This window comes from Macrobrachium rosenbergii, chromosome 58 (genome assembly GCF_040412425.1).
Source record: "Macrobrachium rosenbergii isolate ZJJX-2024 chromosome 58, ASM4041242v1, whole genome shotgun sequence".
NCBI lineage: Eukaryota > Metazoa > Arthropoda > Malacostraca > Decapoda > Palaemonidae > Macrobrachium > Macrobrachium rosenbergii.
Window position 1 is genome coordinate 15,825,395 of NC_089798.1, and position 21,776 is coordinate 15,847,170.

The 21,776-nt window shown below is 36.5% G+C and overlaps 2 protein-coding genes across 49 annotated transcripts in view; one reads left to right on the forward strand and one right to left on the reverse strand.

The window, feature by feature from the left end:
- The window catches only part of calypso (ubiquitin carboxyl-terminal hydrolase calypso), a 523,758-nt gene extending 522,122 nt beyond the window's left edge, over positions 1–1,636 (forward strand). For both annotated transcript variants that reach the window (XM_067101808.1, XM_067101809.1), the window contains one exon: positions 1,387–1,636. In XM_067101808.1, the coding sequence (XP_066957909.1) occupies positions 1,387–1,486 (100 nt within the window). In that variant the 3' untranslated portion in view covers positions 1,487–1,636. The remainder of the gene's footprint in view (positions 1–1,386) is intronic.
- Positions 1,536–21,776, reverse strand: part of LOC136837145 (1-phosphatidylinositol 4,5-bisphosphate phosphodiesterase delta-4-like) — a 377,469-nt gene continuing 357,228 nt past the window's right edge. For all 47 annotated transcript variants that reach the window (XM_067101787.1, XM_067101785.1, XM_067101771.1 and 44 more), the window contains 3 exons: positions 18,067–18,221; positions 17,735–17,884; positions 1,536–4,409 (listed from right to left, as the gene is read on the reverse strand). In XM_067101787.1, coding sequence (XP_066957888.1) covers positions 4,321–4,409; positions 17,735–17,884; positions 18,067–18,221 — 394 coding nt within the window. In that variant the 3' untranslated portion in view covers positions 1,536–4,320. The remainder of the gene's footprint in view (positions 4,410–17,734; positions 17,885–18,066; positions 18,222–21,776) is intronic.

Consider the following 21,776-nt stretch of genomic DNA (forward strand, 5'->3'; position numbering starts at 1 on the left):
AGCCAATCCCTGAGGCCCATTTGGCCATTCAGCACCTAAAACAGTCAAGTGAGGCAGTTGACTGGTTGGACAGCAAGATAAAAAGTTTAAAAAATAAAGGAAATGAAGTACAGAGGATCTTTAGGTGGAGCAGAGAGAAAACCAGTAGTTGCACCAAGAAGTAACAGTTAGAATTGTTGGACAGCAAGACTGAAGAAATGAAGCAGAAATGGATGCAAAGTAAAAGGCTAAAATGTGGATGCAACTAGGGGTCAAAGGAGGAAAATGTGATGTTTAATAAAAAAAAACAATATGTATTAATTGCAATGATTTTCATGCTGTTTTGTTTTGAAAAAACATACACTATCTTTATATTTTACTTTCCTAGTCACTGAATCTTTACTTGAAAATTTATCTCAGACACTTCCGTTTGTTTTTATAATTCACAGCTCAGATGCTTGGGGTATTTTTTTTTATATTTTAATTCTTTCATTGTTTCCAAGCTTTTAATCCCTCATAAATTGATTAACCTCAACAGTAATTGTGCCACGAATGTAGTGAAACTTGTTTTGACTTTTTAACCGTTACTTTTGTTCCTTTAATAAATTTGTTAGTGTACTTTAGTTTAAAGTGTTATATTGGACACCAAAGTGATTTTTTCTTTGAAATGAGGAGTGGAGTTTTATCAGAGTTTTGAGCATAGGTAATGTTGAAGTTGTATGTTCCAGTGTAATGGCAGTTAAATGTTCAGTCAGCTCTTAAGCTTTTTTGCTCTTGTATGATGTCAGAGTAGTTAAATTGGACTTCCACTTGTTTGGAAGTGTATCCATATTTGTTGCTTTTGTCAGTTTTTTGCTTGTTGGTGAAATATTTTACTCTTCATGCAGCATTAGCCACATTATTTAGGACAGCCTCCCACCTTAAGGGGACAGAACTGGGATTGAATGTTGTACAGTCACAACTGGTGACTGCCCCAGCACTTCTTAGAACTATATTAGAACTTCCTGGAGCTGCAACTTACTACTAGTGTTGTGTGACTTGGGGGTTGTTAATCATCATCATCGGACCAAGCATTAAGGGCAATCAATTCTTCCCCTTTTCTGGGGAAGGAGTTGTGCACACTAACTCCATCCCCTTAAAATCAAGCATGCAGTAAAGCCTAGTCAATATCTTGGCAATGGTTGACAGTATCAGGAAAAGAGCAAGAAGAGAAGAATAACAAATAAATAAAGGTCTTGTCTTTAATTTTCAATATGATTAAATGTGTCAGGGTGGAAAACAAATACCACTTCCTCCCCAAGTGTTGTGTCAAGGGAGGGGAATGAACATGGATTAAATGTATGGGCATGACATGCAGTTAGTCTATATTTACTTTTTATTATTAGTATATTTTTCAATTTCTTGCAGAGCACCAATGAAAAGGGAAGCAAAATCTTCACCTAATGCAGCAGCAAATAGAAAGAGAGGAAGAAAGAAAAAATCCAAAGGTAAAAAGCGCAAGAGATAATTGACTTCATCATGTGTAACTTACATTAAGGATAAATGAGTATACTGTGTATAAAAGCTCTTTATATAACATAAAATATTGACATCGGAAGTGAAATGTAAAATTTTAATTCCGTAATAAAGTACTTTAACTGTAATTTACTATAAGCAACATGAATTTCATTTTTTCTTTATGATATTATACAAGGGAATATTCAGTTGATGAAAACAGCATCTGCCACAGTTTCTTGCAAAAAAAAAAGTACACAACAAAGCACCAATATCATTCACAGCATTACTTGATTATTAATAACATTTGCTTAAGGAAAAAAATGTGGAGAAAACTAAAACACTTCAAAAGCATGTGTATGTATAAAATATGTGCATTTTACCTATACCACTGTCCACCTGCATCAAACCTCTTCTACATAATCACAGGAGATGAAATCACAGACTAAATCTGGGAGTGTAGAGTTTTTTTTTTTTTCACAAAATGGATTCTAAGACCGCTTATATACTGAGTTTTCTGATAGCTTCTCATGATGGTAGTTCTCTAAAGCCCATGTACAAGAATTTACTTACAAAATAAGTAGTTCAATTCACAAGCATTTTCAGATAGACTGTATGAGGTCTGATATTGGTATACCTTTCATAAGAAACATTTAGCACCTTCAGTTATTGAACTTCAAAGGAAACATTTTGAGAAATTACTTTGAACCTGTTGTGCATTCTTTGGACAGGGAAAAAATATGAACATCTCATTACAATTCACAAATGCTTTAAATCTCAACATTTTAAGTGTAAGTCAATTTAAAAATGATTTAGCTATTGTTGTAAAGAACACACCACAACAGAAATAGCTTGCATACATTTTCTTAACAATTCCAACAAACATTTAAAGGCCTTAGAGGAACTATATAATGTGCCTCTATATTAATTTCTTAAAATCTACAAGGCAGTACTCACAAAGAAAATCAGTCAGCATGACCTGTTACATGCCTTAAGAAAAACACTGTCAATGTTTTCAGCGTGAATTAATACTATATAATGCAGTGAATATCATGTAATCTATACATATAACTTAAATGCTTCTCATGACAACTAACCTAATTTTTGAAGTTATTAACTTTAAAGCAGAGTATTTTGGAAAAAAACAATGAACATCAGTTTCTGTTATTGGCTGCAAAGTTGATGAGAAATAAAATAAAATGACAGCAGTTTTTTCATGATCTTCACATGGTCAGTAACTATAAAATCTAGTTATCACAATGAGGCAAAGTGTTTCTTATGGTTGGTGATTACTCAGTACATTCCACATTTATTCTAACATTTGCAAAACACTAAATAAACTTCTAGCCACAAGTTTTTATTCTAAATAATTGTTGCTTACCTACTGAAATTTTACAAAGAAAATCCTCTGATTCAGCAAAGCAACACTTAAAGAATTGTTAAAAAAATTATAACTATGTGGCAGTGAGCTGCTTAAATCGCAGAGATTAATCATATCTTATCAAGTACCTGCATCTAACCAAGACAATGGCTGCCAAAGGTAACAATAAACATTTAGGAAAAAGTTACATTCCAGTGGCAATGTAATTTAAATACTTGCTTTCAAAATTACCACTTTCAAGGGTAAATTTATATAACAATTCTCAACACATTACGATGAACATGCTTCATGCTCACATTTAAATATGTTTTTTCATTACATTAATTTGCATCTCACTGTCATAAATGCATATGGATTAGTTTGCACACTTTGATAATACAATAATTAAGGCTCTCCATACTGTATCTTTGTTTATAAAAAAAAAAATTCGTTTCAAGTCTTCTAACATATCCAGATAATGTACAACTTAAATTAAAAATACAGATCTAAAATTATGCCAGCTAAAATAACTAATCAAGAAGCTGAGCAGGGTTCAAAACTAGACTTTGATATTTACATAAAAGTGAAAAATCATTTCTGTACATGGCAAGACACTACAAGTCTCCTCCCCAAAAGAAAAAAATTAAATCAATAAAACAACAAATATTACAATAATATTCAGAAGTTATTTCAGCAGATTTTCAATCAATAAACAGCAACTGTTATAGTCTTGCTTAGTTTGATCTATAAATTTCTCAATTTAGTTCTAGTATTAAAATTCCCTTACTATTATTCATAAACTACATCCCCTACATGGATTATTCTGAATACAAAATACAAAGCTCAGTAAAGCCATTACAATCTTAAATCTGTTTTCATAAAAAAAGTACTGCAAAATGCAAAATTGGCATTTATCAGTTTTTAATTAACTCAAATGGGCAACCTTTCAAAACCCATTTGTCATTTACAGTCATACTGACATTTTCTAGTCTTACATAAGGCAAAAAAATAACTCCCTGTACTGCATTTCACACAAGATCCCAAATAAAAAAATACAAAAATATAACTTCCAATCAGACTGTTTCAGTCATGGTTAATAAGTACAGACAACTATACAGTCTTCAACAGATAATATATAACATTTAACCATATCAGTTAATCCTGTAATTATCACAACTCTTCTAACAGGCTACTTTATATAGATAGACTAACTTTATTGTAAACATAAAATAAAAAAAAATCCTTAAAATAACCAGTTACTTTTGGTGGTTTTCAAGATTACACAATAAAAAAAATAAATGAAGTTTGTATTTATACATTTAGCTTTGGGTTGCCACACAATTTTACAAAGCTGTCATAAAAAGCATCACTTCCACCAGCTACATCAAGAAGCATTGGTCAGCTTATGCAAATCATTTTATATGAAAACTCTCTCACGATTGTACTTATTGCCTTAGTTTCAGAATCTTGTAAGTAGCCATTTCCTTTCAATTGTCACCAATACTAACATGAACAAAAAGGGCTGACGGTGCCAAATTTTTACCTGCTAAGTCTCTGAAGTGCACATATCGATAACCTGTAAATGGAAATGGATGGTTAGTTATATCAACGAATTCCCATATCTAGACTACCTACAAAAAATTTATGATTGATATATACTACAATAGATGCATTGAATGATGACCTCAAAAGTACAACTGTGTATAGTTTTCATGAACAATGCTAGGAAACAGAGTATTGCAAGTATAAAAACTGTATGTCCCTATACAGTACTTACTTTATTTTAATCCCTTGCAAAATTTACTCATGAATACCTCACAAGAGGAAAATGTGACTGAATATACTCTCAAACAAGAAACACTGGATATGCAGCTAATTCTAGCAACCTTATCTTTTCTTCTATAAGGTGCAATATCACACAGTTTCTGCAACTTTAATTTCAATTGTAACCAAAATGTGGAATGATCTTCCTAACCCTGTTGCTGAATCACTGGAACTTCAGAGGTTCTGAGCTGCAAATATTATACTTTTTGATTGCATAGTCGCTTGTTTCATCCTCAAGGAGTTAACCCCCTTGGTGTGCCCACGCTCCTTGGTGACTAGACAATATCTAAGAAATATCTTTTAGCCTGGTCTTGTAGCCGGGTATTGTGTTGTAATGAAAACACTGTGACATGTTATAGAGTATAATGGACTCAGAGATAAGGGGGCATTTTCCCTTATCTTCAGCGAAGTTGAACCCAGTTTTCCTACATCAAAAACTATAAGCAGTGACTATTGCACATGCGCGTCTGCCATCCTGTTTACGACCAGGCAGGCAAAAGACCAGACTCCATTGCCCTCTTCTAGACAAAGTAGTGCGTACGGCAAGTCAGTGCTCCTCACAAAATTGCTTCAATTCTAAATTTTTTCATCAGCACGGGTCATGGAAACATCTAAACTTGAAAGTTAAGTGCTTATTTTTAAGCTCCAGTTAAAAATTGTTAGTTTATTCAAACTGTGGAACAAGTATTCAGTTTGTGTACGGAAGCCGGAAACCGGACTTTGTTTTGATAATTCTATTTAGAAGTTTTAACTAAGGAAATGTGCCACAATTTATTATTAATTTAGATAGTCCTTTCAGATAATGATGTCTACAATAGCCTAGGCGGTAGCCTACATAAGATGGTAGCCTAACAAATTCAGTGAGAATAATTTAGACTATAGTGGATGTTGTTTGTAGCCTATAACCTAGAATTACACATCCTAAAGGTGATTTAAATAACCTGTACCTGGTAGTAACCTAAATTAAGGTAAGTAAGAACCTTTTAAGACATATCCTTTTATGGTCCTAAGCAGCAGCCTAATTTACACCAAGGACCCTAAGATCTGATAAACAAGCTACAGATTTTTCCCTTTATATAGCCTGTATACCTAGCACAATCTAAACAATCCAGAACTAGACAGTACCTTATATTAATTTAAGTGGTAACCTCCTACTAAACATCCCATTGTTGGACTAAATCATTAGCCTACACCGTGTAATCTAGGACTAGATGAAAACAGTAACCTGTGCCAGATGATATGGTAGCCTAGTTTTAAGGACATATACTAAGGTAATTGTGTTTTATGTAACCCACACCCTTAAGTGTGAATTAAATAATCTGGATTAGGCAGTATCCTAGATTAGCGTAAGTAATAGCCTAGCCATAAGATCACACATTATTGGGTTGCTGTTTCATATAGTAGACCAAATAACCTGGGACTGGATATGAACAACAACCTGGGTTAGACAAAAATAGCAGCCTAACTACAGTATAAGATTACATATTAAAGTTTCTGGTTTTATATAGCCTATACATTTAAGAGTGATCTATAATAATCTGGATTAGGCAATACCCTATACTAGGCTAAGAAAGAACAAATGAGCCTTAGATTACATATGAATAGTATTCTAGGCTCAATAAAAATAACATAGCTTTTACAACACAGTAGCCTTTCTGCAAGGCTACATACTGGTAGGGTGTTACGTAGCCCATACCATGAAAAGTTATATAAAACTAACAGGCAGTAGCCTAACCAGACTAAATAGGAATCCACTTTTAAGGGACTATCCTGCTGTTAGCTTAGAAACAGTGTGGCTGAGTAACAGACAAAAGAGTAGTCTCAGCTACATATAATAGAAAACCAAAATATAAGATGGTTGTTTTGTGTAGTGTATATCCCTAGGTTTTAAATAAGCCTAGAATGAGAAGTGGCTTGGAACAGGTTACGCGAGAACCCTCTAAGAAATCCTTAATGCTTAGCTTAATGTGGGTTATACTAGAAGCATTAACTCTGCCATATAAAACAGTAGCTTGGGTTAGTTAAACAAATTATTTTATAGAGGTTTAGTCTGAATGGCATGACAACTTAGAATCAAAATTTCACATAGCCATTGTAAAAGGACTAACAGTTTAAATAATATAGCCATGTACGGGTGTCAAAACTAACCAAAACCCCAAAGGGTTTAAGTTAACATAGATATTTTATAAAATGTATAACAACTACACACTAGTAATCAAGTTAACCTGTAAGATGGAATATGCTAATGATACAGGGATGTACAAGTGTCCCTTATTAAAAACAATTTATACTAATTAATTTCCAATAACAACTTGGTTTTTTCACTACAGGGCCACCATTATGCAGGACCCTCAGTTCAAGTGTTCCGTAGCAAATTACTCGGTTTGTTTTTTGCCAGTGGGTACAGCCCATACCACCTGCCATGAGCATAGTTCTTGTAAAAAACAAGATAAATTTGCTTGGTTGCCAGATATGTGCAAAATTTGTATGGTACTCTTGGCAGGAAGTTTTAAGGATGAAACAGCTTATTTTAAGCTGTCATGACTGATTTTATGTTAGTTTTTGAAGTTTGATCATTATTATTTTATTTTGAAGGACATATATTTCAAACATTTGTGGGAAGATATAGTAGGAGGGAGAAAATTATAAGCATTGGTTAAAATTGATAGTAAAACCCTAATGACCAATAAATTCAAGTACTGGAGTAAGTAGTAAGAGATTAAAAATTGATATTGCAGCAATAAGAGAAACAATAGAATCTGGAGAAATAAAGGAGGTCAGATGGATAAAAGGAAAGTGTCAAATAGCTGATGTATTGACTAAAGCTAGAGTTTCTGGGGAAAATATTAGAAATTACGTAGAAAGTAAAGAATTGGAGATTAGAGGGGATTAGGATAAGAGGTTGGAGGGGAGGTAAAAGGAGATAAGTGTGATTACATGTTAGTTTGAGAAGTTTGATCATCATTATTTTATTTTTGTTTTCTGCATTAGTGAAATGGTATGGGCGTTACAAAATGTATAAAAGGCACGTTTAATTTTATAAGATGTTTTTGTAGCAAAGCATTCTTTGTGTTTAAAAGTATCATTTTGTGTTGTAACATCAAAGGCCAACAAATGGCGGGAGGGAGCAAAATGTAAACAAATGCAGGTGGTTGTGTTGAAAAGATTGTGGTGTGGTAGAGAGAGATCTCCGATGGTTAGGTTGTCAGTTTTGGGTTGTAAGTCTGCCTTGTGGTTTTTTGTAGTCATAAGCTAGATTATAAAAGAACAACGTGAGCGGGTGGGTGGCTTGCATAATTGTGGCATTTTTGGGCAGGTTACGCTAGGAAAACTTTCAACGATGGGTCTTAGGGTTCAGCAAGGGGGAGGAAGGGTACAAATGAAGTTGATATTGCTACTGAAATGACCTTGCTGATCCCAGAAGGATCAGGGACACAACCTTCAGCTTGATTGTATGTTAGTTTTATAAGTTAGTCATTATTTTATTTTCTGCATTGATGAAGTGTATGGGTATTACAGAATGTATAAAAAGAAAGCACATGTTTAACTTTATAAGATGTTTTTATAGCATATCATTCCTTATGTTTAAAGAGTATGTTATTGTTGTGACGTCACAGGACGAAAATGGCGGGAGGGAGAAAAATGTAAACAAAGATGAGCGGGAGTGTTGAAAGCATGGTGGAAAAGGGTAGAGAGAGCTCTCTGAAGGTTAGGTCGATAATGGTTGGGTTGTAAGTCAGTTTGTGGTTTTTGTTGTCGTAAGCTGGATTGCATAGAGTAAAAAGAACAACGTGAACAGGTGAGTGGATCACATAATTGAATAATTTAAGGATAGGTTAGGCTAACAAAATTTTCAAGTGGTACCAGAGCGTGGTTCGTTAAAAATGGACGGATCTGATGGTAAACTTTGGGAGATGAAATGGAGAAGAGACTGTCCGAGATTTAGCGGGGCACAGGGCGATTATAAAGGATGGAGAGGACAAGTCGAAGATTGGCTTGTGGTGTGTGGAGAAGAAGTGAAATATCCGGGGATAGAGATAAGGATGAGCTTAAAAGGGAAAGCTTTAGAAGTAACAGAAGGAATAGATAGAGATGAACTTAAGGATAGCGAGGGTTCAAAGATAATCCTGTCCAAACTAGATGAAGTGTATCTAAAAGATACGTTAATGGAAAATTACAGTAAAATGAAAAACTATTTTAAAATAGAAAGAGAATCTAGTGAAAAGATGAGAGATTTTATAATTAGGTATGAAAAGGCAGAGTCAGAGTGTAGTAGGGCACTAGGGAAAAGCATGCTTGACGGGAAGCAAAAGGTTTTCATGTACTAGAACAATCGAATCTCACAGAAGATCAAAAACAAATGGTATTAGCAGCTTGTGGTCGAGAAAAGTTGGAATATAAAACAGTGTCACAAATAATGAAAAGAATATTTGAGAGATTAGGGAAGAGAGAGGAGGGGGAATGATTAGGATCAGAAGGTTGTGAGAATTCTGGGTAAGGGTGGAAAAACCAAAGATATCGGGGAAAGGTGAATCGAGGTAGAGGTGGAAGAAATCCTTTAAATAGAGAAGGGAAAGTAACACTGTGTGCTATATGCAAATCGGAATGGCATTGGGCCAGAGATTGTCCTCAGAATTTTCAGAATAAGAAGAAATCAGAAACTGGACAAGAAGAAGAAAAAGTTTATATAGGAAAAGTTAGCAAAATAGAAGAAGAATCTTGGGAAGAGGTTGATGCAATTTTAGACACAGGATGTAAGTCAACAGTTTGTGGGGAATTGTGACTAGCACGCATTGTTGTGGGTTTGAATCAGGAAGAATTGAGGAGAATGAATGATACTAAGAAAGAGTCTAATAAAGTATTTAATTTCGGTGAGTCATCATACAAGTCGAAAGGAGTAATGGAAATACCGGTGATATTGAAAAACAAAAAGTTTTATTTGAAGACAGAAATTTTGCAGGTGATGTACCATGGTTAATAGGTAAGAAAACCATGAGTAAAATGGGGATGACCATAAATTTAAAAGAGAATTGTGTTAAAATAGAAGTATTAGGGGAAATGAAGGTAAAGTTACGAGAAGACAGACAGGGCCATTTAAGAATACCAATTTTGAGGAGGAAGGTAGAGAAGGAATGCTGATATAGAAGAGACTATAGAAAGAGATTTGGAAGAGGAAACACTGGAAGATGACGGGGAAAGTGAGGTAACAGAAGAAAGTGAGTTAATAGAAGAGATACCCAAATTCAGAAAGGGAAATAGAGTTAGAGCTATAAACAAAAATACAGGACAAGTAGAAGAGTGGACGATATTGAGTCTTGCAGGGAAAAGATCAAGCAAATCTTGGGCTGATTCGTACAATGTAGAAGACTCACAGTCAGGTGACAAGGGATGGGTTGACTTAAGAGATTATAGTCATGTAGAAAAAATTGAAGATGAAGAAGTGGTTTTGCTAGGATTCGAAAATAGAAATGTAATTGAAGCTAAAGAAAAAGAACTACAAAGTTGGAGAGAAAACAAGGTATATGAGGAGGTAAATGACATTGGACAAAAAGCTATATCTACAAGATGGATAGTAACTGAAAAAGTAAAAGGTGGGGAAAGGATATGTAAAGCAAGATTGGTAGCTAGAGGTTTTGAAGAAGAAATGGCTGAATGGGAAAAAGATGCTCTTACATGCAATGCCGAAATTTTAAAATTTTGTTTGACGGTAATAAAACTGAAAGACTGGAATTGTTATACGTTAGATGTAAAAACTGCATATCTACAGGGTGATGAAATACAACGAGAGGTATATTTAAAACCACCTAGTGAAGATGGTTGGAGTGGATTATGGAAATTGAAGAAAACTGTTTATGGGCTCAAGGATGCAGCAAAGGCATGGTATTGTAAGGTGGTAAAACTGGTGGAGGAGCTTAAAGGCGAGAGGAGTAGATTAGAACCTAATATATTCTTTTGGAAGAAAGACAATAAATTGAATGGTATTTTATGTACACATGTAGATGATTTTTGCTATGGAGGAACTGAAGGATTTTTAAAGGAAACAATTGGGAAATTGAAAGGAAATTACAAGTAGGAGAACAAGAAAGTAAAAGTTTTAAGTATATAGGAGTAATAGTAGAGCATAAGGAAAATGGAATTTGTCTTAATCAGTGGCAGTATATAAATTCTATACGAGAACCAGAAGCCAGAAGATTTACAGGTAATAGAGTATTAGGACAAAAGGAGTTAACAGAATATAGATCAGTGGTAGGACAGTTGAATTGGGTATCGCTACATACTGTGCCAGAAATATCATATGATGTTAGTGAATTAAGTAAAGCTTTTAAAGAAGGAACGACTCAAGATATGAGAAAGCTGATTAAGAAAGTGAGAAAAGCTAAGTGCATAATGGGAGAAGTGATAATAAGTGAGTTAGAAGAAGAAACGATTCATTGGGAAGCCTATGCAGATGCTTCATTCGGGAATATTGAAGATGGTCATACTCAATTAGGTTATGTGATATCATTGACAGATGGTAAGAGGAGAAGCCCTATATGGTGGAAATCCAGAAAATCCAGAAGAGTAGCAAAGTCCACCATTGAAGCAGAAGCTCTGAGTGTTGGGGAGGCCATAGAAGGATTGATATATTTCAAACATTTGTGGGAAGAGATAGTAGGAGGAGAAAATTAGAAGCACTGGTGAAAACTGACAGTAAAACCCTAATGACTGCAATAAAATCAAGTACCGGAGTAAGTAGTAAGAGATTAAAAATTGATATTGCAGCAATAAGAGAAACAATAGAATCTGGAGAAATAAGTGAGGTGAGATGGATAAAAGGAAAGCATCAAATAGCTGATGTATTGACCAAAGCAGGAGTTTCTGGGGAAAGCATTAGGAATTATGTAGAGGGTAAAGAATTGGAGAATAATGGAGATTAGAGGGGATTAGGATAAGAAAAGGCTGGAGGGGAGGGAGAAGGAGATAAGTGTGATTGTATGTTACTTGTATAAGTTAGTCATTATTTTATTTTCTACATTGATGAAGTGTATGGGTATTACAGAATGTATAAAAAGAAAGCACATGTTTAATTTTATAAGATGTTTTTATAGCATAGCATTCCTTATGTTTAAAGAGTATGTTATTGTTGTGACGTCATAGGAAGTGACGTCACAGGACGAAAATGGCGGGAGGGAGAAAAATGTAAACAAAGATGAGCGGGAGTGTTGAAAGCATGGTGGAAAAGGGTAGAGAGAGCTCTCTGAAGGTTAGGTCAATAATGGTTGGGTTGTAAGTCAGTTTGTGGTTTTTGTTGTCGTAAGCTGGATTGCATAGAGTAAAAAGAACAACGTGAACAGGTGAGTGGATCACATAATTGAATAATTTAAGGATAGGTTAGGCTAACAAAATTTTCACAGCTAACCATGGGAGAAACTTTCCAGAAGGAATTCAATCCCCCATGCAGCTGTACCAAAAGGGATACAAGGATCCACTTAACCCAAATTAAAATGACTACATTTTTGGAGGGGTACAGTATACAATAGTAACTCACCCAGGACCTCTGTCCCCTGGGTAACAGCTGTGGATGCCCAGTCAGATTACGCAAACTCCCCCAAAAAGGATACACAGTTTGTGGCATTTGATCAATTCTGTAAGGAAATTATGAGTAACATCAAAGATGCCCTTGCCACAGAATGGCTATATATAATGGACATATTGCAAGATTCCAAACAGGAAATTAAAGAAATCAAGTTAGTGATGTACACCCCAAAGTATACAAGTACTGCATCCTGCAACCAAAAACAAATTCTGACCAAAGAAGGTCCAAGGTCAGAATTCTAACTGGAACCAACAAAATGGCCAGTTCGGACTACAAAACTTCAGATCAAGCATAACAGGGGCTCCAATATTCTCCCCTGATGATACTGATAATCCTTGGTGAGACACTTCAATGAGCATTTTCTCTCCCGATGATAAGTATCTAATTAATGAGAGAAAAACCAAGATCAAAGTTGTACATGTGGAGTTTAGAGACAGGGCAGCATTCCCAGATACAGAATGGCGCCTAATACAACCTTTGCCAGGCATGGTGAAACCTAAAAATTAAACAGTTCTCTTATGTGCGAATACAGCATTGAAAGCTATGGATGACACCCTTTACCAGGTCAATGGAAGGTGGATCTATACCCCCATTATGAATAACACCCAACTTGCTCACCAAGTACCCCAAGCCTTCTGTCCCTTCACTTTTAAAATAATTAATCATGTGAAGGCAGAGTTTCAGAATTGTGTAGTAACTAAAAAACGGGAGCCAATGACAGAACTAAAACCATTCACCAAAATCCTCCCGATTCTGAAAAATTCTACCAAGAAATGGGCAACGCTTCAACTCCCTTTTGAAAGGAAAAAGCTCCCCTTAGATAGGTCTTCTCAGGAATTTGGGACTCCTTTGAGAAGGATCTCAGATGAGACAGCTTCATCAGAATTCCATGCTAGGGCTCTTCTCCTTAGTATCTTAACCTCTTCCACCTTGCTAGAAGTTGCCACCAATAGGCTTCCAGAAGATTCCAGGACATTTTTTGCTGTTGTGGCTAAATGTCTTATGAGAATCCTATGGGAAGCACTCTATGACTTTTTAGACTGGCACATAAAAGCACGAATGGAAACACTGAAAGGCTCCAACAAGTCATTTCCCAATGTGACTGGTTTATTACAGTCTAACCCCTTCTGTAAGGACCTGTTTGAGGATTCTGTTGCAACTCAACTCAACAAGCAAGCATGCCAGCAAAATTGTACAGTGCATGCTTGGAGAAGGAGAGTTCAGGAAACAAAAACCCAAAATTTCTCTTTACCCAATTCAAAAAAGACCCTCTTTGATAAAAAATCACATAAGCCTGCAGTCACCTCCAAAACTTTTCCTCATAAATAGGTAAGTGGTCAGAAGGGACAAACCCCTTCAAAAGGACAACAACAGCCACATCAGCAAGGATATCCTTTTCATAAGGTCCAAATACCGTCTTATAGAGGAAAAGGAAAAGCAATGCCTGGAATGCCTATCAAGGGAAAAGGTAGAGGAAGAGGGGGATATCAATAGGAATTGTCTGGTCGGGGGTCGGCTTCAAAGACACCACAGGGAATGGAAGTTTTCTCCTTGGGGGCACAGCACTGCTCTAAAAGGGCTGGGGTGGAAATGGTCTCATCCCCCGTCTCCACCTTTAAAGGGGTTTTTTCAAGAACCAGACCCCTCTCTGGAAGATTACGTACAGAAGGCCGTTAAAAGGTGCCATAGAGAAACATGCATATATTCGCCAGCACCAAGCACATCTCTTCAGTGTTCCCAAAAAGGATTCCTCTCAACGAGCTGTGATCCTTGACATATCAACATTGAACAAGCACATTGTTTGCCAAAAGTTTCGGATGATTACCGTTGCCCAAGTACGTTCCATCATTCCAAAAGGGACTTGGACAGTTTCTATAGATCTGAAAGATGCATACTGGTACATCCCTATTGCTGCTCCCCTCTGCCCCTCATATGGTTCCGGATCGGGAAAGATAAGTACATGTTCAGTCATGCCTTTTGGGCTAAACATTGCCCCAAAAGTTTTTACAAAAATAGCAACAGTGTTGTCCCAGAACTCAGGAAAAAAGGAATACAACTAACAGCTTACCTAGACGACTGGTTAATCTGGGGGTCCACAAGAAAAGTGCTTGAAAAACCTAAGAGCAGTGATCAACAGACTCCAATCAAAATGTTTTATAATAAATTGGAAAAAATCCCGCCTCACGCCCAGCAGACGCTTTCAGTGGCTGGGACTACGTTGGGATACTCTCCAGGGCCTGCTCTCTCCCCATCAAAACTCAGAACAGAATAAGGAAAAACTCAAAAGGTTCCTGGCACAGCCCACAGTTTCCTGATGGCAATTAGAACGCATGATGGGTCTGCTGCAGTTTGCGTCAGCAATAGATCTCAGATTGCAATTGACAAACATGAACAAATTTTGGCTATCGCACGCCAAAAAAAAAAAAAAAGATGCGAGACTGATTCCACCAAAAGAATCGGGAAGTTGGGGAGATACTTTGGCCCTGGACCTGGAAGGAATCTCTGGTGAAACAGGTCACCCTGACTCCTCCATCTGTAAGTGATAATACACACAGATGCCTCACTGACAGGTTGGGGAGGACATTGGGAGGATTGTCAGGTAGAGGGAGGTGGTCAGCTACTCTGAGGAAGTGTCATATCAATTTCCTGGAACTGATGGCTATCTTTTTGTCTCTTAAAAAACTCAAACCTCCAGAAGAGACATATTCTGCTGGTTCTAGACAACACAACTGCAATATCCTGCATCAAGAGATCGGGATCATGTTCACCTCCTCTCAATATGGTAATGCTAGCCATCCTTCGGATGGCGCAAGTAAAGAAGTAGCACCTGTCTGCAATTCACCTCACAGGGTCTATCACTGTAATAGCAGACTCTCAATCAAGGAAAACGACAGCCTCAACAGAGTGGATGTTGGACAACCACTCTTTTCAGACAATAGCCAACATGCCTTCACAACCAGAAGTGGATCTGTTAGCCACATGAGAATCACAAACTCCCAGTCCATGTGTCTCCGAACTTGGACAATCAAGCAATTGCAAGAGATGCCTATCTACAAGACTGGAGCAAGTGGAGGACAATATATCTTTTTCCTCCATTGTCCCAGATTTTGAAGGTTTTGAGCAAACTCCTAACCTTCAAAGGATCAGCTTACTTAATAGCCCCAAATTGGTCAAACAGGCATTGGTTCCTATTACTTCATCAAAGGGCAAAAAGATCAATTCCACTATCAACTGCTGTTCCATCCCAGAAAGTAGGAGGGAAAATAATTTAGACATCCTCCTTTCTGAGCAGAGACCTTCACATACGGATTTTTTAAATATCTACTGTGAAAACTACTTACCCAACATTGCTTGGTACCTAGTGCAAAAATTATGAACATCATCTATCCAGCAATACCAGTCCATATAGAAGATGTGGTTAAATTATATCCATACTGAGAGCCCAATTGAGATGTCTATAGAAACACTTTTAAATTTTCTGATATACCTTTTTGAAGACAAACATCTTGCGGTTACAACAATCATGGCAAACAAGGCAGCATTAACGGAACCCTTGCTTTATGGATTCGGGATTGACTCCAGCATGTTACTTCCCTTCTGTGGTCTTTTGCTCTACAAAGACCCGATCCTGAAAGACTTCCAATTACTTGGTCCCTGAACAAGATACTTAGACTTCCATCTACCCCTTAATTCAGCAGACCCAATACAACCGCAACTCACATGCTACAAAAGGCGATCTTCCTAATTGCATTAGCATCAGGAGCTCATATTAGTGAACTGGGCTCTCTTAGACAGGGATGATACATCACACAAACTGTTGATGATCAATTATTATTGTCCCCAGGCCCATCATTCCTGGCCAAGAATGAGGATCCTTAAAGAAGGAAATCTATTCTTATAGGAAAACTCAATTTAGCAGACAAAACATGCCCAGCTCAAGCACTTAAGGTTTACCTAGAGGTCATGGCAAACATCCCAGAAGGTCCGAATAAACCACTCTCTCTATAAGGACTAAGAATAATTTTAGTGTCCCTCATTAAAAAGGCAAACCCACACCCCTTTCCTAGATCACATGATATTGGCAAAGTAAGTACGTCGTTGACCTTCTTCAGAAATGTCTCTTTCGAAGAAATCTCCAAAAGTACAGGGTGGGCATTAGAGACAGTATTCTTAAAACATTAATGCCATGAGCTTGAACAAATTCGTCTACACTGCATATCAATAAGTGGTACGGTTAGTCCTGACCCCATAGGCCCTACAGCGGAAAATCAGGGGTCCTCCTAACGGGTGAGTATGCTGACTATCGCTGGGGAAGGTGCGACAAGACTGCAGCCACACTCACCATACTTAGTTAAGTCACTACAGAACTTCGCCCTAAAAACACAAGTTCTTGTTTAGTTTCTTGTTTTCTGTTACCAAAACCCCCAAAAGGTTTTTTAGAATAAGGAATGGGGCTTGACCTTGGACCAGAAATGTTTTTCGTTTTTTCTTTGGGTCTTTGGGATTAAAATTTTGAGAGCTTAAGCCTTTTGTCACCTGTCAATTTCTTTTGTAAAGCTCCTCGAGGACAAAACAAGCGACTACGCTATAAAAAACAGGTTTTGACTAAGGAAAAACCTATTTTTGGTAGTCGCTGTTGAGTCCTCAAAACCCTCCCACTTCCCTGACAAAAAGGCATGGGATTTGGGCGAGGGATCATCCTACGTTGACCAGCAGAAGGTAATGGAGTCTGGTCTTTTGCCTGCCCGGTCATAAACAAGATGGCAGACGCGCATACGCAATAGTCACTTCTTAAAGTTTTTGACATAGGAAAGCTGGGTTCAGCTTCACTGAAGATAAGGGAAAATGCCCTCTTATCTTTGAGTCCATTATACTCTATCACGTGCCATAGTGATTTCATTACAACACAATTCCGGGCTACAAGACCAGACTAAAAGACATTTCTTTGAAAACTAGTCTAGTCACCATAGTGTGCTGGCACACCATGGGGGACTCACCTTGAGGACTCAACAACGACTACCAAAAAACAGGTTTTCCCTAGGTCAAAACCTGTTTTTTTTGTTCAGCAGACAGATGGTTGTATCACTCACAGTTTATTTGTAATGTGTCTTACTTGTCTTATTTTGCCATTTATCCTCTTTTTTTCTGTTTTTATTTGTTAATTCTTTTTATTAATTCTCTTTCATAATCTATTCTTTACTTCCTGATCTCATTATCTGTATAGGGATGCTTTCCCTGCTGGGGCCCTTGGACTTTGAGCTTCTGTTTTTCCAATTAGGGTTGCATCTCAGCTTGATGATAATAATAATAATAATAATAAATCAATGTGGATAACAATGTGTCATTCAAGAACTGAATATACTTTCAAACTTCATTGAACAATCTACAGATAGTCAACAGTATTAACAATAAATTAAATAGGTGAAAGATAAACCAGAGACTCACAAAATTGCACATATGAAATAATTAAAAAGAAAATATTTAATATGAACTGTACTTACCTTCAGATAGTGAGTCAAAAGGTATACAGCACAAGCCAAGAACAGGGTCACGTGCATAAGAGCTTTCATCTCGTAAGGAAAAGTATATTAATGAAACTTGAGGCACCTTGATAGTTAGCTCTAAAGTTTCATTCCACACTGGGTTGAAACCTGAAATTTTGTTGATCTTAGTAAAATCTCAGTGTAATCAAAAGACCTCCTGAGAATAGTACATATTTTCATAAAATTTGTTGAATGAAACAGAATAAACATTCAAATGCACAGCAATAAAAAAAAGTAACTATCACTAAAATATACACAAGTAAAAAAATTATAACCAATTCTATACTCACCATTATTCTTTACTACTTTTGTGCGCTGTTTTTGCTTATCGAGTGGATGTCCACGGACTTTGAGTTGCACATATGGGTCTACAATGTCACCCTTTTTAGCAGAGTTTGGTAAATGCTGTCCACTTAAGATAGTGACTCTAACAATTTTAGTGTACCTATAAATACAAATAAAAAATGAATTACACTATACCAGTTTTAATGACTGACAATTATATGCAGTTCCCTATTGTAAATTAACATTACATTGGTTCCTCGGCATACGAATGATTCATTACTTGTATTTTTGTTATACGAAGTAAAATTTTCAAAAAACTGTTTCTGTGTGCGAGCTAAAAATTTGATTTACGAGCTGTTTGGGGAAATCTGGCATGCAGCCAGCCCATGTTGTGGGAGGAGAGATGGGATCCCCTCAGGCCTGGATGATAAGGGGAGGGTCATGTGGATGTAGGGACAGAAGGAGGTAGTGGGAAGGTGATATAACAACTGGGATGATGGTTCTCTTTATTAAAATGTCAAAGCGGGGATGAGTTACTTTTACAAAGTGCTAAAAAATAGTAAAAACCAAGTGTCACTCGATAGGCACTTTACTGCAACAAAAAGAAGTGATTAGGGCAAATTGGGTGTAAGTGAAAGCAAATGGGTGAAACGTAGTGAAAGAGGAAAATCTTCCAAGCCCAGTCCCAGTGGTATAGCTGGCAAGTCAGCAGGAAGCGGACCCCCATCTCCTACCCAATAACCCACCAACATCCCCTCCCTCTCCTCTCTCCCGTCTCACTCAGCACAGTCCCAAACACTTGCTCAAGGTAAGACTCTTTCAATTTTTTATTGTTATTGTATAGTATTGCATATGATTGTTTTATATTATATCATTATGTTAAATTTATTGTGAAATTCCCTTCTTTTATTTTTTTTATGTGAATTGTTACTGCTTTTACGTACATACAATAATGTTTTTACTATCTCTTCTCCTTCTCTCCTCAACAGTATAAATGCTCCCTCCCTCTGTCTCAAGTCAGCTGGGCGCCACCTTGGTGACATAAGATTGTGTTTATCTTTCATGTTAAATTTTATTGTGAAATGCTTTATTCTTTTATTTATTTTATTGAATATGGTTATCATTAAACTATATATTGTGCTTGCGCTTAAAATAATTGTGTTAACCCTTAACGGACGGGAATCCTCATATGAGTATCTGTAAGAGGTTTTGGGTGATGGACGGGAATCCTCATATGAGTATTAATAGTATGTGCCACACTGTTTGAATGAATTTAGTGGGAAAGATGTTCATAGCATTTCAATGGTCCATAAATGACTTATGGCAACTATAATACCTCAGCACAGGAGAGACACCATATGCCTTGAGATATCAGAGGGGGATGTACTGCCTCTTTGCAGCTCCAGGGCATCTTTTTATTTATTCACTCACAAATATACCCAGGGATTGCTGTTGGTTTTAGTTCTTATCTTTTATGATAGTATGTCATAGTTATAATTGTAATTTTGCCAAGAAAAGTACAAAGAAATATTAGAAAAAACATGTATACCTCACAAAAAGTTACTGCATCTCCCCATCTCAGTAAATTTCGTAAATATTTTACAACAAATATACTCAGAATTTTTTACTGATTTTAGTTCTTATCTGTTGTCATACTGTGTGACTAATTATAGTTTTACAAAATAAAATATATTAAAAAAATATGCATAACTTGGTAAAATTAGCATGCTTTTATGAGTTTCTTGTAAAAGAGGCCCCAAACAGGGTTGTAAATAGTCACTTTCAATTTCCCATGGAAGGTATGGAAAAATGTTTAGAGTTTTTTTCTTGCACCATATCTTCCTCTTTCCATTGAGGTGTTCTTTTCTTAAATTGGCCAACCTTAAAGTTTGCTCAGTCTGGGGATGTGCTTGATATATATTTAGCCTGTCCCTTAAGGGTTAAAGTGGATACAAAGGGTGGATATGGGGGAAATTCGTGAGTGTAGGGCAAATGAATTGAATTTCCATTATTCCTTATGGGAGTATTCGGATCGATATACGAACATTTTGATACAAACTGGAATTGGAATTAATCAAATTCATATACCCAGGAGCCACTGTATAATACAGTCAAACCTCTTAAAACTAGCATTCTGTGGTCTGGGAACTCCCGTGGTTTGGCTCGATTTTGAATCAGCTGCCATCAGTTTGTTGAGTGGCCACAAGGGCGGCGCCACATGTTGTTTGCAACTTCCTGACAGCAAAAATTATGCCATATCTCTTTTGTTTTTTTATGAAAATAATTGTTAGTAATGAAAATGTGTAACATCAAATATGTTTTAGATATTAACTTTAAATGAATAAATATATATTTAATGATTCCACTTGTGAAGGTTCTACCAAGTCAAATTTTTAATCAAAACAATGAGACATTTGGCACCGCATAAATTCCTTATTCTTAGAGTGCTTGAAAGACTTATAGATGATACAGTTTTGATCATTTCTTTTATATATCTGTATATTTACCCATTTGATATGCCATCCATGAGATCAGAGGATGCTAGAAGTAGGAAATGCAAGCATAAATCATTATGTACTAGAAAATGTTTCTATCCTTCCCCTCCCATTAGCAAATGTTTAGTGTTCTTTTTCTTCAATAGATAACGGTGTGCTTTGTTTACTTTTTGATGGCAAAGTGTCAAATGCACTGGGTGATTGCTGAAATTCATTCTTTATTTTTGTCATTTCATTACCCCTACAATCAAAATAAATGAAGAAACTAATAGCAATAATTATGAAGATACTGTAAATTTAGGAGGTGAAAGTCACTGATAATAATTCTGCAGATTCTGAGAAATGTTAAGTAGTTGACCTACAGTCAGGTTAACTCAGGAATGTTGGCTAAATGAGTTAAATGAAGTACACTATTTTAAAGAAAATTATACAGTATAAAGTTATAAAATGATAAAGTGTAAAGTGAAAATATATGAGTAATAAAATGATAAAAAGTGGTGTCAGAACTTAGCCACGTAGTAGGATAAGTCAGCAACTAGGCTATTTGAAAGTGGAATTAGCTTGCAAGACTGTTTACATACGGTTTCATTTGCAGGGGTGTATTCTATATTCCAGAATTTTCTGTGGTCCAGCAGTGGCCTGGTCCCAAGGTTCCCGGATTTTAAGAGGTTGGACTGTACAATTTTATAACCTGGCCTTGTGACTGAGTATTAGAGGACTCCAGGGAGAAGGGATCTCTCTCAATTCCCTGCACACAATTATTACCCAAGATCTTTCCATTCACCATTTTCACACAGATTTGGCATCAGCCCATGAGTCAGCCATGTTCGTCATTACTCTTAGGCCCACCACTGCAAAAAACCCAGGCTGTTGACTCCTAAACCTTTCACTTATTCACAGTGCATTACTGCAGAGATGTAGTATCTGCTGAGGAAATTTAAGTGCAAAGTCTTAAGCCCATGTAAAAAATTTGGCTGGAAGAGATACATGAAGTGTTGTATATGGGCTTTGGTGATGTGTACTTTTTACTCTTGGAGCATGTCAGTGAAGTGCTGAATAAGGTGGATTAGGCAGTAAACTTAAAACACAGAACTGACAGCACAGGGAAAATACAGTTGTAAATTCACTGATGACTAAGCAAACAAACAGGAACAATGAAGAGATGGGTTCAAAAGAAGCTGCAACATGCAGTAGCTGGGAAAGGAAGAAGGCAGGCACTT